General features: G+C 59.9%; 2 protein-coding genes across 2 annotated transcripts in view; both read left to right on the plus strand.

The window, feature by feature from the left end:
* The first annotated feature begins 1,596 nt into the window (after positions 1-1,596).
* EGR3 (early growth response 3) lies at positions 1,597-4,199 on the plus strand. The gene is made up of 2 exons (XM_032204144.1): positions 1,597-1,803; positions 2,924-4,199. The coding sequence occupies exons 1-2, from the start codon at positions 1,650-1,652 to the stop codon at positions 3,964-3,966; spliced, it is 1,197 nt and encodes a 398-aa protein (XP_032060035.1). The 5' UTR covers positions 1,597-1,649; the 3' UTR covers positions 3,967-4,199.
* Positions 4,200-10,203: 6,004 nt separating this feature from the next.
* BIN3 (bridging integrator 3) overlaps positions 10,204-12,853 on the plus strand; it is a 31,824-nt gene continuing 29,174 nt past the window's right edge. Inside the window, exon 1 of the mRNA XM_032204200.1 lies at positions 10,204-10,254. Coding sequence (XP_032060091.1) covers positions 10,247-10,254 — 8 coding nt within the window. The 5' untranslated portion in view covers positions 10,204-10,246. The remainder of the gene's footprint in view (positions 10,255-12,853) is intronic.

Here is a 12,853-nt window from a genome sequence, read left to right on the forward strand (position 1 = left end):
GAAGGAAAGAGAAGGAGAAGGCGAGGTTAAAAATCGCAGGCGACCAACAAGTGTTACCTGTTTGCCAGCAGCCGGGGCGCTGCTCCCTCCCCAGGGAGAATAAATGGGGAGGGGGCAGCCCGCTGCTGCCCCTCGCTCCCCATCACCCGGGGGGGGCATCTCCAAGGACCCCCCCCGACCTCCCCATTTTCCCCTTCCCACCCTCTGGGGTTCCCCTGCGCGCCCCCGACCCGGTTCCTTTTGGAATAGGTCTGGGGGCGCTTCCCCCCCCCTCCCCATCCGAGCATCATCGGAGGGGATTTGGGCACCCGGTAGCCGGTAGGAAGGTGCCCGGTGCAGGGCGCAGGGTGGCCGGTAGCTGGGTGCCGGTGCTCGGTAGGTGCAGGGAGCGAGATGCCCGGTACCCGGTGCCCGGTTCCTGGTGCGTGATGCCTGGTGAGAGATGCACGGTTGCCGGTAGAGGATGCCCGGTTCCCGGTGCATGGTTCCCGGTAGCCGGTGCAGGACTCCCGGTCCATGATGCCCGGTGCCCGGTGCAGGACGCCCGGTGCCCGGTGCATGATTCCCGGTGCATGGTTTCCGGTGCCCGGTGCCCGGTGCAGGACGCCTGGTGCATTATACCGGTGCCTGGTGCAGGACATCGGGTCCCCGGTGCCCGGTGCATGACACCCGGTTCCCGGTGCATTATACCCGATGCCTAGTGCAGGACACCCGGTTCCCGGTACCCGGTGCAGGACACCCGGTGCCCGGTTCCTGGTTCCCGGTACCCGGTTCCCGGTGCATGATGCCCGGTGCCCGGTACAAAACACTCGGTGCCCGGTGCGTGATGCCCGGTGCAAAACATCCGGTGCTCGGTTCCCGGTACCCGGTCCCCGGTGCAAAACACCCGGTTCCCGGTGCCCGGTCCATGATGCCCGGTGCCCGGTTCCCGGTTCCCGGTGCAAAACACCCGGTTCCCGGTTCCTTGTGCCCGGTTCCCGGTGCCTGATGCCCGGTGCCCGGTGCAGGACCCCCGGTGCCCGGTACCCGGTACCCGGTGCCCGCTTCCCGCTGCCTGCTGCCCGTTCCCCGTGGCGCGCCGGCCCCGCTTCCTGCTTTCTAATGTTCCATTGTGCGGAGCTTCCATTGTGACGTCTCGGCCTCGGCGCGGCTTTGTCTGTCCATATATGGGCAGCTACGTCACGGAGCGCTCCCTCCGCCCGGATAAAACGGGCTGCGGGAGTCCCCGGCGGAGCAGTCGGGCAGCAGCGAGGATCCTGCGAGCGGGGCCGGCGGCGGAGCAAAGCCAGGAGCGAGCGGAGGGGGTTAAAAAGCCGCCCACGGCCGCAGCTGCCCCACCGGATCGCCCCCCTCCCCACGAGGAAACCCCGCCGGGACCCCCCCCCCAACCCCCCACCTCACAGGACCACCCCCCTCCGGCCCACGCCCCCCCCCACCCCCCCCCACCCCCTCCCCGCGATTTCGCAGCCCCCCCAAATTTCGCAGCCTCCTTCCATCCTCCCCTCCACCACCACCACCACCACCACCCCCCCCCCGCCCCAACTTTCCTCCCGTTGCATGCTCGCCCTCGCCCGGATTTGCCACTCGGATGTTGTCGCCTCCGGAGCGGAGCTCGGAGCCGCGGTGAGCCTGCCTTTTCCTCCAGTGCTATGACAGGCAAACTACTGGAGAAGCTGCCGGGGACCATGAACACTTTGCTGAACCAATTGCCTGACAATCTGTACCCGGAGGAGATCCCCAACTCTTTGAACATCTTCTCCGGCAGCAGCGACTCGGTGGCTCACTACAACCAGATGGCTGCAGGTAAAGGGGGAAGGCAGGCGGGGGAGGCGGTGGGGCGAGGAGGAGGAGGAGGAGGAGGAGGAGGAGGAGGAGGACGCCGTGTGCGGGCTGGCATGGAGCCTCGGAGGGAAGGGGAAGCGCCGGGGTTGGGGAGCGGCCCCCCCAAACCCCCCCCTCCGCGCCCACCCACCCCTTTCCTCGCCCCGGCTCCGCGCGATCGCTGCCTCCCCTGCCGCAGGGCTCCGCGCAGCGCTGCCGCCGAGCCGCCGCCGCAGGTACGGGGACAGCGGCCGGGGCTCCGGCTCCGGGGGGAGGATGGAAAAGAGGAGAGGGGGGGGGACACGCGGCCGGCAGGCCCCCCCCCCCCCCCCCCCCATACACCCCTCTCCCGGCAGCTGGAGCCCACCCCTTGGCCCCGCTGGCGGAGCGGGACCCCCCCGCGGACACGCGTGGCCGTGCCGTGGGGTCCCCCCGGAGCGCTTTGGGGGCGAGATGGGGGAGCCTGAGGGGGGGGGGGGGAGCCCGAAAGCTGAGAGAGGCGGCGGCGGCGGTGGGGAAGGGGAGCCCCCCCCCCGGTTCACCCCGCTGCCTCCGGGGGCCGGGGCCGTGCCGAGCCGAGGCGAGCCGGGCTAAAAGTCGCTCGCGTTCCTCCTTGCGCGGGGCCAAGTTGGGAACGGCGTCGGTGCCCCCCCCTCCATCGCGGCGGGGGTGCTCCGCGGAGTGCCCGGCGCTGCCGGCGGGGAGGATGCCCGGGGTTACCGGGCTGGGAGCCTACCTGTAGCCGCAGGTACCTCCCCTCTTTCCCCCCCCCCCCCCGGCTCCCCCCCCCCCAGAGCCCGGGGGGGCGGCCCCGGCAGCCCGGAGCCGCGGAGAGGGGAGGGGGGGGCGGCGGGGGCGGCCGCCCGGCTCCGTTCCCCGGGACCCTCCGCAGCGAGCGCCGCAGCGCACGGAGAGCCGAGCCGGCACCGCGCCGGTTGCCCGGGAGAGGGGGGGAAAAAGCGAGGAAGAAGAGGGTGGGGGGCGACCTTAGAGCTGGGGGGGGGTTGTGGGGGGGCTCGTCTCGCCGTATCCCCGCTCCCCCAGCCCCTCTGCGGCCCGCCCGGCTCACCGTGCCCCGCTTCTCTTCCCCCTCGCTCTGCAGATAATGTTATGGACATTGGCTTAGCGAACGAAAAAGCCAGCCAGGAATTGTCCTATTCGGGGACTTTTCAGCCCGCCCCGGGCAACAAGACTGTGACCTACCTGGGGAAATTCGCCTTCGACTCGCCCTCCAACTGGTGCCAGGACAACATCATCAGCCTGATGAGCGCCGGCATCCTGGGGGTGCCGCCGTCCTCGGGCGCGCTCACCAGCACGCAGAGCTCGGCGGGCAGCATGGGGCCGCCGCAGGGCGACGTGGACCAGATGTACCCCGCGCTGCCGCCCTACTCCTCCTGCAGTGACCTCTACCCGGAGCCCGTCTCCTTCCACGACCCCCAGAGCAACCCCGGCCTCACCTACTCCCCCCAGGATTACCAGGCGGCCAAACCCGCCTTGGACAGCAACCTCTTCCCCATGATCCCAGACTATAACCTCTACCACCACCCCAACGACATGGGCACCATCACGGAGCACAAACCCTTCCAGAGCTTGGACCCCATCCGCGTCAACCCGCCCCCCATCACCCCGCTGGAGACCATCAAGGCCTTCAAGGACAAGCAGATCCACCCGGGCTTCGGGGGGCTGCCGCAGCCTCCCCTCACCCTCAAACCCATCCGGCCCCGCAAGTATCCCAACCGGCCCAGCAAGACGCCGCTCCACGAGCGGCCCCACGCCTGCCCCGCCGAGGGCTGCGACCGCCGCTTCTCCCGCTCCGACGAGCTCACCCGCCACCTCCGCATCCACACGGGCCACAAGCCCTTCCAGTGCCGCATCTGCATGCGGAGCTTCAGCCGCAGCGACCACCTCACCACCCACATCCGCACCCACACCGGCGAGAAGCCCTTCGCCTGCGAGTTCTGCGGCCGCAAGTTCGCCCGCTCCGACGAGCGCAAGCGGCACGCCAAGATCCACCTCAAGCAGAAGGAGAAGAAGGCTGAAAAAGGCTCGGCCGGGCCCCCGCCCGCCGCGCCCCCCGCCGCCGCCGCCGCCGCCACCACCTCGCCCCCCGTCGCCCTCGCCCCCGCCGTCACCACGTGCGCCTGAGGCATGGCACGGCGCGGTGACACCCTTTTTGCACTGGTGCCGGATGGATCGGGGCTTCGCCGGCGTCCCGCTCGCCCCCCGTGGCCCCGTCCTCGCCAGCGGGATGCTTGCCGGGACCCCCCGTGGGCCGGATCCGGTGGATCCTACACCCAACCTGCCCGGGATCCCGCTCCGGATCCGACCCCAGCACCCGGTTCCCAGCCTCTCGGGAGCACGGTGGCCGCGCTCCCGGTGCCCGCACCCGCTCAGCCCCAAGCCCCGCGGCCAGGCTGCCTCCGGGGGTTGGCACCGCACACACGGATCCCACCCGCTGGGAGCCAGCCCTGCGGGGGCCGGCGAGCGGCACCGTGGCACCCTTGGGTGCCCGGGCAGCCAGCCCTGGCGGGGTCGTGCCCCACGCGTGCTTTTCCCACCCGAGCCCCCCGGCTCGGCGGCGGAGGTAAGCGGGCTGCAGCGGCGGGGGGCGAGCTCCCGGGCGCTGGGCGGCTGCTGCTGGGCTGGCGAGAAGGTGCTGGGGGCGGCACGGAGCTGTCCCGGCAGCAGCTTGTTCCTTTTTCTTTTCCTTATTTTTTTTTATTTTTTTTTTTTTCCTCTCCAACAGAAGGGAAATTCTTTACAGAAATGCAGAAAAAACAAACAAACAAAACAAACCAGTATTTTGCTGAATACTTTTTATAATGTGAGATATTTTTATTTTATTTTATTTGGTCACTTTAAAACAAACCAACTACGGAGGAGAAGAATCAATTAGTCCTCTATTTTATTTTATTTTTTTTTTTCCTTTCTCCTTCTGGTATGTGCATGTCATTGCATGACTGCTCTGATTTTTTTCTTCTTTTGTTTTAATAAAACTGTGCTCAGACATTTAAGCTAAACTAAGCAAAAATAATAATGACTTTAAAAAAAAATCTTTGTTGCCAAAAGGTCGTGCTATCCAGGTTTGATGTCTGCATGTGAAAAAAAAAAAAAAATTTAAAAACCTACAAAAAATAAAGAGAAGAGAAAGAATGCAGTCTAATTTATGTGAACTGAAAGGAACAAAAAACACAATCAGGTTTAACCACACAAACCTAAGGGAATGATATTTTTTGAAAGACTTTTGTATAAAGTTGAGTACTTAGAGAAAAAAAAAAAAATCATACCAGATGTAATATATTTTGTGGATGTTTTTATTTCTTGGATTTATAGTACCTTATACTAAGGTTAAAAAAAAAAAATTATGCTTGATATTGTGAAAAGGTGATAATTTTCACACACATTTCATTTGCTCATTTGTCATGTTGTAATGCAAATATGATAGTTAATGCATACAGCATTTTTAAGGGAAAAATCAGAAATATTGAACTGATGTATTGTTGTACCATTTGCACTGTGAGCAAATGCTAATGCAGTAAATATATTGTGTTTGCTGACAATCAAATTCTGTAGTAAATATCTTTATTTTACCTTGCTTAAAAATATCTATATTGGTTTGGAGGAGAAAAAAAAAAAAAAAAGAAGTCTCTAATATGTAAGGAGAATGTTAAAATGGCTTGCTTGGAATGTGTAGGATGGTAGGCGTTGTGCCTCTTTACAGATGACTTTGAAATCTGTTTGTACATTTTCTAGTGTTGTATTTGATTATTTTATTTATTTTTTTTTAATCTTTTTTTTTTTTGGTATGTTTTTTTTTTTTTTTAAAAAATAACCCGACCTTTTCTCAGTCCCCTCTCCTTCAGTTCTGTTCGCAGGACAGCCCGGTGGCAGCAGCGACAGCGCTTCGGACCCCGACGGCGACCGGCTCCGTCCCCGTGCCCCCATCCCCGGCTTTTTGGGGACCTCCGAGCCCCCCCAGACCCACGCCACGGCCGCCTCCTCTTCCTCCTCTTCCTCCTCGCCCCATCTCCTCCGGCTCCATCCCCGCGTGGTTTTTCCACCCCTCGGCCCCCTCAGCGGGCTCTCGCCGTCGGCTTTGACCCCGGCACCATTTTGCAGCCGGATTTAGGGGATCGCTCGCAGCCGCTGGGGAAAAGAGGATCTAAAAAAGGGGGATTTGGGGGGGGGTTCAGCCCTTAATGCCCCCCCCCCCGCCACCGCCTCTCGCTGGTCAAATTGCTGCAGACACGGAGCGGAGAGGAATTTTTCTTCGTGCTGCGAGCTGGCTGGGTCGCCCCCATTAAAAATAACCCAATTTGGGTTTTTTTTTTGCCCATAGGGGCTGGAGGGAAAAGTGGGAGACGCAGCGGGACGAGGCGAGGTGCTGGGTGCCCCCCCGGGGTGCTGGTGGCACCGTGGTCATCCTCGGCGGTCCCCACGTGTGGTGGGACGCGGGGAGATGGAAAATGTCACCCGATTTCCCTTCTTTGGCCTTAATTTGCATCCGCAGACGGGCCCCGGAGGAGCTGCTCGCTACCAGGCCGGGGCGGCTCTTCCAGTCGCTGCCGTTTGGGCTCGGAGAGCCTTTAATTTCGGGGAGACACCCGGGGCTGGGCCTTGGGGTGGCTCCGGGTGACTCAGGGGAGGCTCGGCCCGGCCTTCCCGATGGGGAAAGGACCTCGGGGCCAGCGGGGAACCGGCTTTGGGGCACCCCAGGTGCTTTGTAGGGCCGGATCCCGCGTCCCCAGGGAGTCCTTTCCAGTGTGGTTCCTCTCGGGGTTGACCACAGAGAGGTGTCAGCACAAGGCCAAGAGCGGGCACCCTTGGGTGCCAGCACCCTGCTGGCCCCCAACCTTCACGGTGTTGCTTTTGGTGCTTTTTGGGGCCAAAAATAATAATAATAATAATAAAATAAAAAGGGCCGGGCCTTCCCTTCCAGCCCTGACCCCAACGGGACGTGGCGGCGTTGGGGAGCGCGGCCCCATTGTGTCCTCCCTTAACGGGGTGTGTGGGGGGGGGGACCCGTCAAGGTGAGGAGCACCCTTGGGTGGCGAAACGTGCGGCGTGCGTGCAGCACCTTGCACGAAAATGTTGGTTGCTACGGAAACACGGCACTTGCCATCCCCGTTCTGGGCTAGCTGCGTTCTGGGGAGGAGGGAAGGGCTTGCCAGGCACGGCGACACAACTTGCTGCCTTCTCCCCCCTGCTCCGCCGCGGCCCCGGCCTCCCCAGGAGGCTGCCGACACCTCGCCGAGGGGTTTTTTGGGGCATCACGGGATGGGAATTGGTTTTTGAGGAGGAGAACTGGGAGATGAGGTCCCCGTCCCCGAGGCTGGGGGATGCGTGTCGAGGAGTTTTCGGAGCTCTGGTGGTTTTGGGATCCCTCCTAGGGGCTTCTCGGCCTCCGCCTCGGCCTCTCCTGTTGCCTCGATGGGAGAAATCTTGAGGTGAATCTTCTCAAAAAGGGTGCTCGGGGTGTTTCTGGATCTCCTGGTGCCGTGTGGTGCCGTCCTCCCTTCTCTTCCCGGTCCTTTTCCAGCCTCCACCTTGAGAAAAATAAAAATAAATGGATGGGGAAGGTTGTCGCCGCCCCGAAACGTGCCCAGAGCGGCCACGCCAAGAGCAGGGAGTTCATCGAAGGTGGCTCAACCCCAAAAAAATAAATAAAAAAACAAGCAGGGCACCCCGCTCCCCGACACGTGCGGGGAGCCCCGGGGCACTCACCCCAACCTCTGCCCTTCGTGTCGCCTCCCTGCCAGCACCCCGAACCTAATTGCGCCCACGCCACGCCGCGCACGCCTCTCCCGGGGGCTCTTCTTAACCATTTTCCCCCAAATCTTCCCCAAATCCCCCTCATTTTCCTCCATCACCCCCTCAAGGGGATGATCCCGGGCTCGGGGTGCCCACCTCGGCGGGCGCAATCCCTGCCCGGGTGTCACCTCCCTCGCTCCCCGTGCACTAATCCCGTGTCCTCACCGGTGTTGCTAACACCTTCCCAGTTTAGCAGCATCAGCTGGGGCTGTAATTACCCTGCTGTGGGGTTTTTTTTTTGGGGGTAATTACCTGCTGCTAATCAATCAAAGCCACCCTTGGCACCCGGCCCTGCCCGGTGGCCCCGTGCCGGGGCACGTGCCGGCACCAACCCGGTGCCACCGACACCTTTTTGGGGTTTCGCCTCCCTCCCTGACTGGCAGTGGGGACAGAGGGGTCGGGGACAGCGTGGTTGGTGGCACCGAGGGTTTTGCCGTACCCTACAAAAACCCCATTGCTCCCCTGTCGCCCCCATCCCCGCCTCCAGCCCCACTTTTGTGGCTTTTCACCCCAAAACCTGCTTCACCCATCCTCATTTTTCCCCCTTTCCGCCTGCTCCCAGCCTCTCCAGCAGCCTTCCTCCCCTCCTCCTCCTCCTCTTCCTCGCCCAGGGAGTGTCTTTTTTTATTTTTATTTTTATTTTTATTTTTATTTTTATTTTTATTTTTATTTTTATTTTTATTTTTATTTTTATTTTATTCTTATTTTTATTCTTATTTTTATTCTTCTTATTCTTATTTTTTTATTTTTATGTTATTTTTATTTTTATTTTATTATTTATTCCAACACAGGGTGGGGAGGGAGATAATTTCCCCATCCCGCTTCCCCCCACCCCACCCCAGAACCTGTTGCAAGTTATTTTCCCGAATTTCCCGTGTTTTGTATTGAAACCGAGGATATATATTTTTTAATTTTTTTATATATTTTTTTTCAGTTTCCTTTCTGAAAATAACTCCCAAACTATAATTTCCTCCCACTTGCTTTTTCCCCTCCTTATTTTGCTGCGCGGAGTCGCCGGTTTGGCAGAGCGCTGCCTTTCCTTTTGGGGTGGGGAGGGGGAAATTATGGGGTGGTTGGGGTGGTGGCACCGGGACGGGGTCATCCCCTGCCCCCAAGGGGATGGGGACCCCCAGGGGATGTTTTTTGGGGGTCTGGGGGCAGCTGGGGGGCTTCATGGGATTTTTCTTTGGATGCTTTTCGCTCCCCCTTTTGGGATTCCATTGGGATGGGGTTTGGGATCCCAATGGGATAGGAATTGGGAGGTCACTGATATAGGATTTGGGAGCCCAATGGGATGGGATTTGGGATCTCATCAGGACATGGTTTAGGAGCCCACCAGGACGGGATTTGGGACCCTATTGGGGCAGGATTTGGGAGGTTGTTGGTACAGGATTTAGGAGCCCAGCAGAAGGGTTTGGGGAGCCCACCAGGACATCTTTTAGGAGCCCGTTGGGATTTAGGAACCATCAGGATGAGATTTGGGAGCCCTACAGGAGAGGATTTGGGATCCCTACAGGACAGGATTTGGGAGCCTATTAGGACAGGATTTAGGAACCCATTAGGATGGGATTTGGGTGCCCTTTGGTACAGGATTTAGGGACCCATTAGGATGGGATTTAGGAACCCGTTAAGATGGGATTTGGGAGCCTGCTAGGACAGGATTTAGGGACCCATTAGGGTGGGATTTGGGAGCCCATCATGATGGAGTTTGGGAGCCCACCAGGATGGCACTGGGGAGCCTGCTGGGATGGGATTCAGGAGCCCAACAGGACAGGTTTTGGGAGCCCACTGGGATGGGATTTGGGATCTTACCAGGACATCATTTAGGGTCCCACCATGAGGGAATTTGGGATCTCACCAGGCCAGGATTTGGGATCCCAATGGGGCAGGATTCGGGGTCCCACCAGGACAGGATTTGGGATCCCACCAGGACGTCATTTAGGATCCCACCAGGATGGGATTTGGGATCTCACCAGGACAGGATTTAGGGCCCTATTGGGATGGGATTTGGGATCCCACAAGGATAAGATTTGGGAACCCACTGGGACAGGATTTGGGGTCCCATCAGGATGGGATTTAGGATCCCACCATGAGGGGTTTTGGGATCCCATTTGGGATGGAATTTGGGAATTCATTGGGACAGGATTTGGGGTCTCACCAGGACATCATTTAGGATCCCACAAGGATAGGATTTGAGGTCCTGTTTGGGATGAGATTTGGGGTCCCACCAGGACAGGATTTGGGATCCCACCAGGACATCATTTGGGGTCCCACCAGGCTGGGATTTGGGATCCGACAAGGATAGGATTTGGGATCCCATTTGGGATGGGATTTGGGGTCCCATTGGGATGAGATTCGGGCCCCCACCAGCCCACCACAGCAGCCCCTCTCCACTCCCCCTCCCCCACCCCCCCCAAGCACCCCCATGACGTCACCCTCCCCACGCCATCCCCCCATGACGTCACACCTCGACATCACCCCCCCCCACACCACCACCACCACCCAGCCCGGCACGGCAAGAGTTAACTCCCCCCCCCCGGGAGCCGTGACGTCACGGCGGGGCCGGAAGGGGCGGGTCCCCGGGCGGCTGCGACTTCCGGGAGCGGCGGGGACCATGAGCTGGTGAGCGGGGGGGGGCCGGGGGGGCCCGGGGGGGTCCTGAGGGGGTCGGGGGGGTCCTGGGGGGGTCCTGGGGGGTCCCTTTTGGGTTCTAGGGGCTGAGGTGGGGGCGTGGAGAGGGTTTGCGGGGGGGTTGGGGGGGTTATTGGGGGGTGTGGTAGTGAGGGGGGGGCGTGGGGGGGGTCTGAGGGGCCTAAGGGGGGCCTGGGGGGGGCGTTTGAGGCCTGAGGGGGGCCCTGAGGGGCTCTGAGGGGCCTGGGGGGGGCATTGGGGGCCTGGGGGGGGCCCTGAGGGGGCATTGGGGGCATGGGGGGGGTCTGGGGGAGGCCCTGAGGGGCCTGGGGGGGCGTTGGGGGCGTGGGGGGGGCATTTGGGGTATGGGGGGCCTGGGGGGGGGCCTGAGAGGGGTATTGGGGGACGTGGGGGGGGCAATGGGGGGGGTCACAGGGTTTGGGGGGCGTTGGGGGGGGCTGACCCCTAATAATGTATGGCTGGGGGGGTGATAGGGTTTGGGGGGGGCAGGTCTGTGATAATGGGGGGGGTCACAGGGTGTGGGGGGGCTGGGGGAGGTCAGGGTATAGAAGGGGGGGCGCTGACCCCTAATAATGGGTGGCTGGGGGGGGGGGATAGGGTTTGGGGGGGGCAGGTCTGTGATAATTTGGGGGGGGGGATGATTTATGGACTGGGGGGGACTGGTTTATAATGAGCTATGGGGGATGGTGTATGGATATAGGGGGCCGGAGGGGGGGCTGGTCCGTAATAATGGGGGGGGGCAGGTCCGTGTATGGAGCAGGCGGGGGGGGCGCAGCCGGTGTGCGGGGGGTGCAGGTTGGGTAACCAACTTACGGGGTGAGTTATGGGGTGGCTGACTTGTGGGGTGAGTTACAGGGGAACTGGCTTAAAGGGTGAGTTATAGGGTTACTGACTTGTGGGGTAATTTACGGGATAACTGACTTGTGGGGTAACTCGCTTATAGGGTAACTGACTTGTGGGGTGAGTTATGGGGTAAGTTATAGGGTAACTGACTTACGGGGCAACTTGTGGGGTAACTTATAGGGTAACTAACTTGTGGGGTAACTTATAGGGTAACTAATTTGTGCGATAACTTACACGGTAACTAACTTGTGCGGTAACTTATAGGGTAACTTGAGGCGTAACTGACTTACAAGGTGACTTATAGGGTAACTAACTTGTGGGGTAAATGACAGGGTAACTTATGGGATAACTAATTTATGGGGTAACTTATAGGGTAACTAACTTACAGGGTAACTTATAGGGTTACTGACTTGTGCGGTAATGGACTTGTGGGGTAACGTATAGGGTAACTAATTTGTGGGGTAACTTATAGGGTAACTAACTTACAGGGTAACTTGGGGGATAACTTATAGGGTAACTGACTTGTGGGGTAACTTATAGGGTAACGGTAGCTTACGGGGTGCCTTACAGGGTAACTCTCAGGCTGTGTGAGTGCAGCCTCGGGGCCGTGCCACCACGTGGGCACCCCATAAGGACCCGAGGCCTCCTGCTGCCTGGGCCAGGCTGTGAAACCCCAAACAAAGACCCAAATCCCCCAAAATTCCCCCCAGCATTTGTCCGTCCGGACACCACCGCCCTATTCCTGCTGCCTCCTGTCTTCCCATTGCCTTTTTTTTACCGATTCTCTTAGAAACGACCCCAGACCGCAGCCCGGCCCCGAGAGGAAAAACCTCTAGGGTTGGGGGCCGGGATGGGGAAAAAGGCGAGATTTTTGGGGCTGGGAGCAGGGAAAAGTCATGGATTTAGAGGCTGGGGGGTGGCTCACGGATTAGTGGGGTTTCAGCACACGCCGCACGTGCCTTTTGCCGCAAGATCGGGCTTTTTTGGGTCCTTTTCCTTTTCATCTTTCGCCCGGGGAGGAAGAAAAAGGTCACGGCGAGGAACGGGGGGGGGCCACAACGCGCCCGCCATCAGGCTCCTCTTTCTTCTCCCCCCACGTCACTCCTCGAGCGGGGCCGGGACCCCGCGGGGGACACAATCGGCCTCAGTGCGTCCTAAATACCCCTGCCTGCCCCTAAATCCTGCTGCCCCCCCCCCCCCGATGAATCGAGCTATTCACGGGGGGGAGCGCGGCGTGACGCGGGGCGGCGTCAGAGCGAGAAGGAACCCGAGGTGGGTGCGCCCTGCCACGAGGCTGAGCATTATTTCTCCTCCTATTTTCTGCCAAAAAAACGGGGATTTTGGTACAACGAGGCCGTTTGCGAGCCTTATAAATCGGGGCCTTATAAATTCCGCCTTTTCATCCCGTTTTTTCTCCTCTCCGAGCGTTCAGCAGGTCGGGGTCCGAAAATTCGCCCCTGTGCCGATTTTCTGCGTTTTCTGTGGGTTTTCCAAGCAGTTTGTGGCGACCCAAAGGGTTTTTTTTTAAGGTTTTTGGGAACCTGTGAACCCAAAAAGCTGCTGCAGGTCGCGGACAGCCTGCTAGAGCTGCTATTTATGGGGTCAAAACCCCAAAAAACACGTTAAGGGAATGTTTGGTAGCGAGGCGCCGCTCGGCACGAGGAATTTTGGGGTGGGTTTTGGGGTCGTGGGGCTGAGCCGAGCTCATGCTGAGGGTCAAAGGGTA

Source organism: Aythya fuligula, chromosome 27, assembly GCF_009819795.1.
Source record: "Aythya fuligula isolate bAytFul2 chromosome 27, bAytFul2.pri, whole genome shotgun sequence".
Lineage (NCBI taxonomy): Eukaryota > Metazoa > Chordata > Aves > Anseriformes > Anatidae > Aythya > Aythya fuligula.

What these genes read in the sequence shown, in the direction of transcription:
- EGR3 (XM_032204144.1), top strand. Translation starts at nt 1,650, where the DNA reads ATGACAGGCAAACTACTGGAGAAGCTGCCGGGGACCATGAACACTTTG. An exon ending in CTACAACCAGATGGCTGCAG is followed by an intron (nt 1,804 to 2,923) that starts GTAAAGGGGGAA and finishes CTCGCTCTGCAG; the next exon opens with ATAATGTTATGGACATTGGC.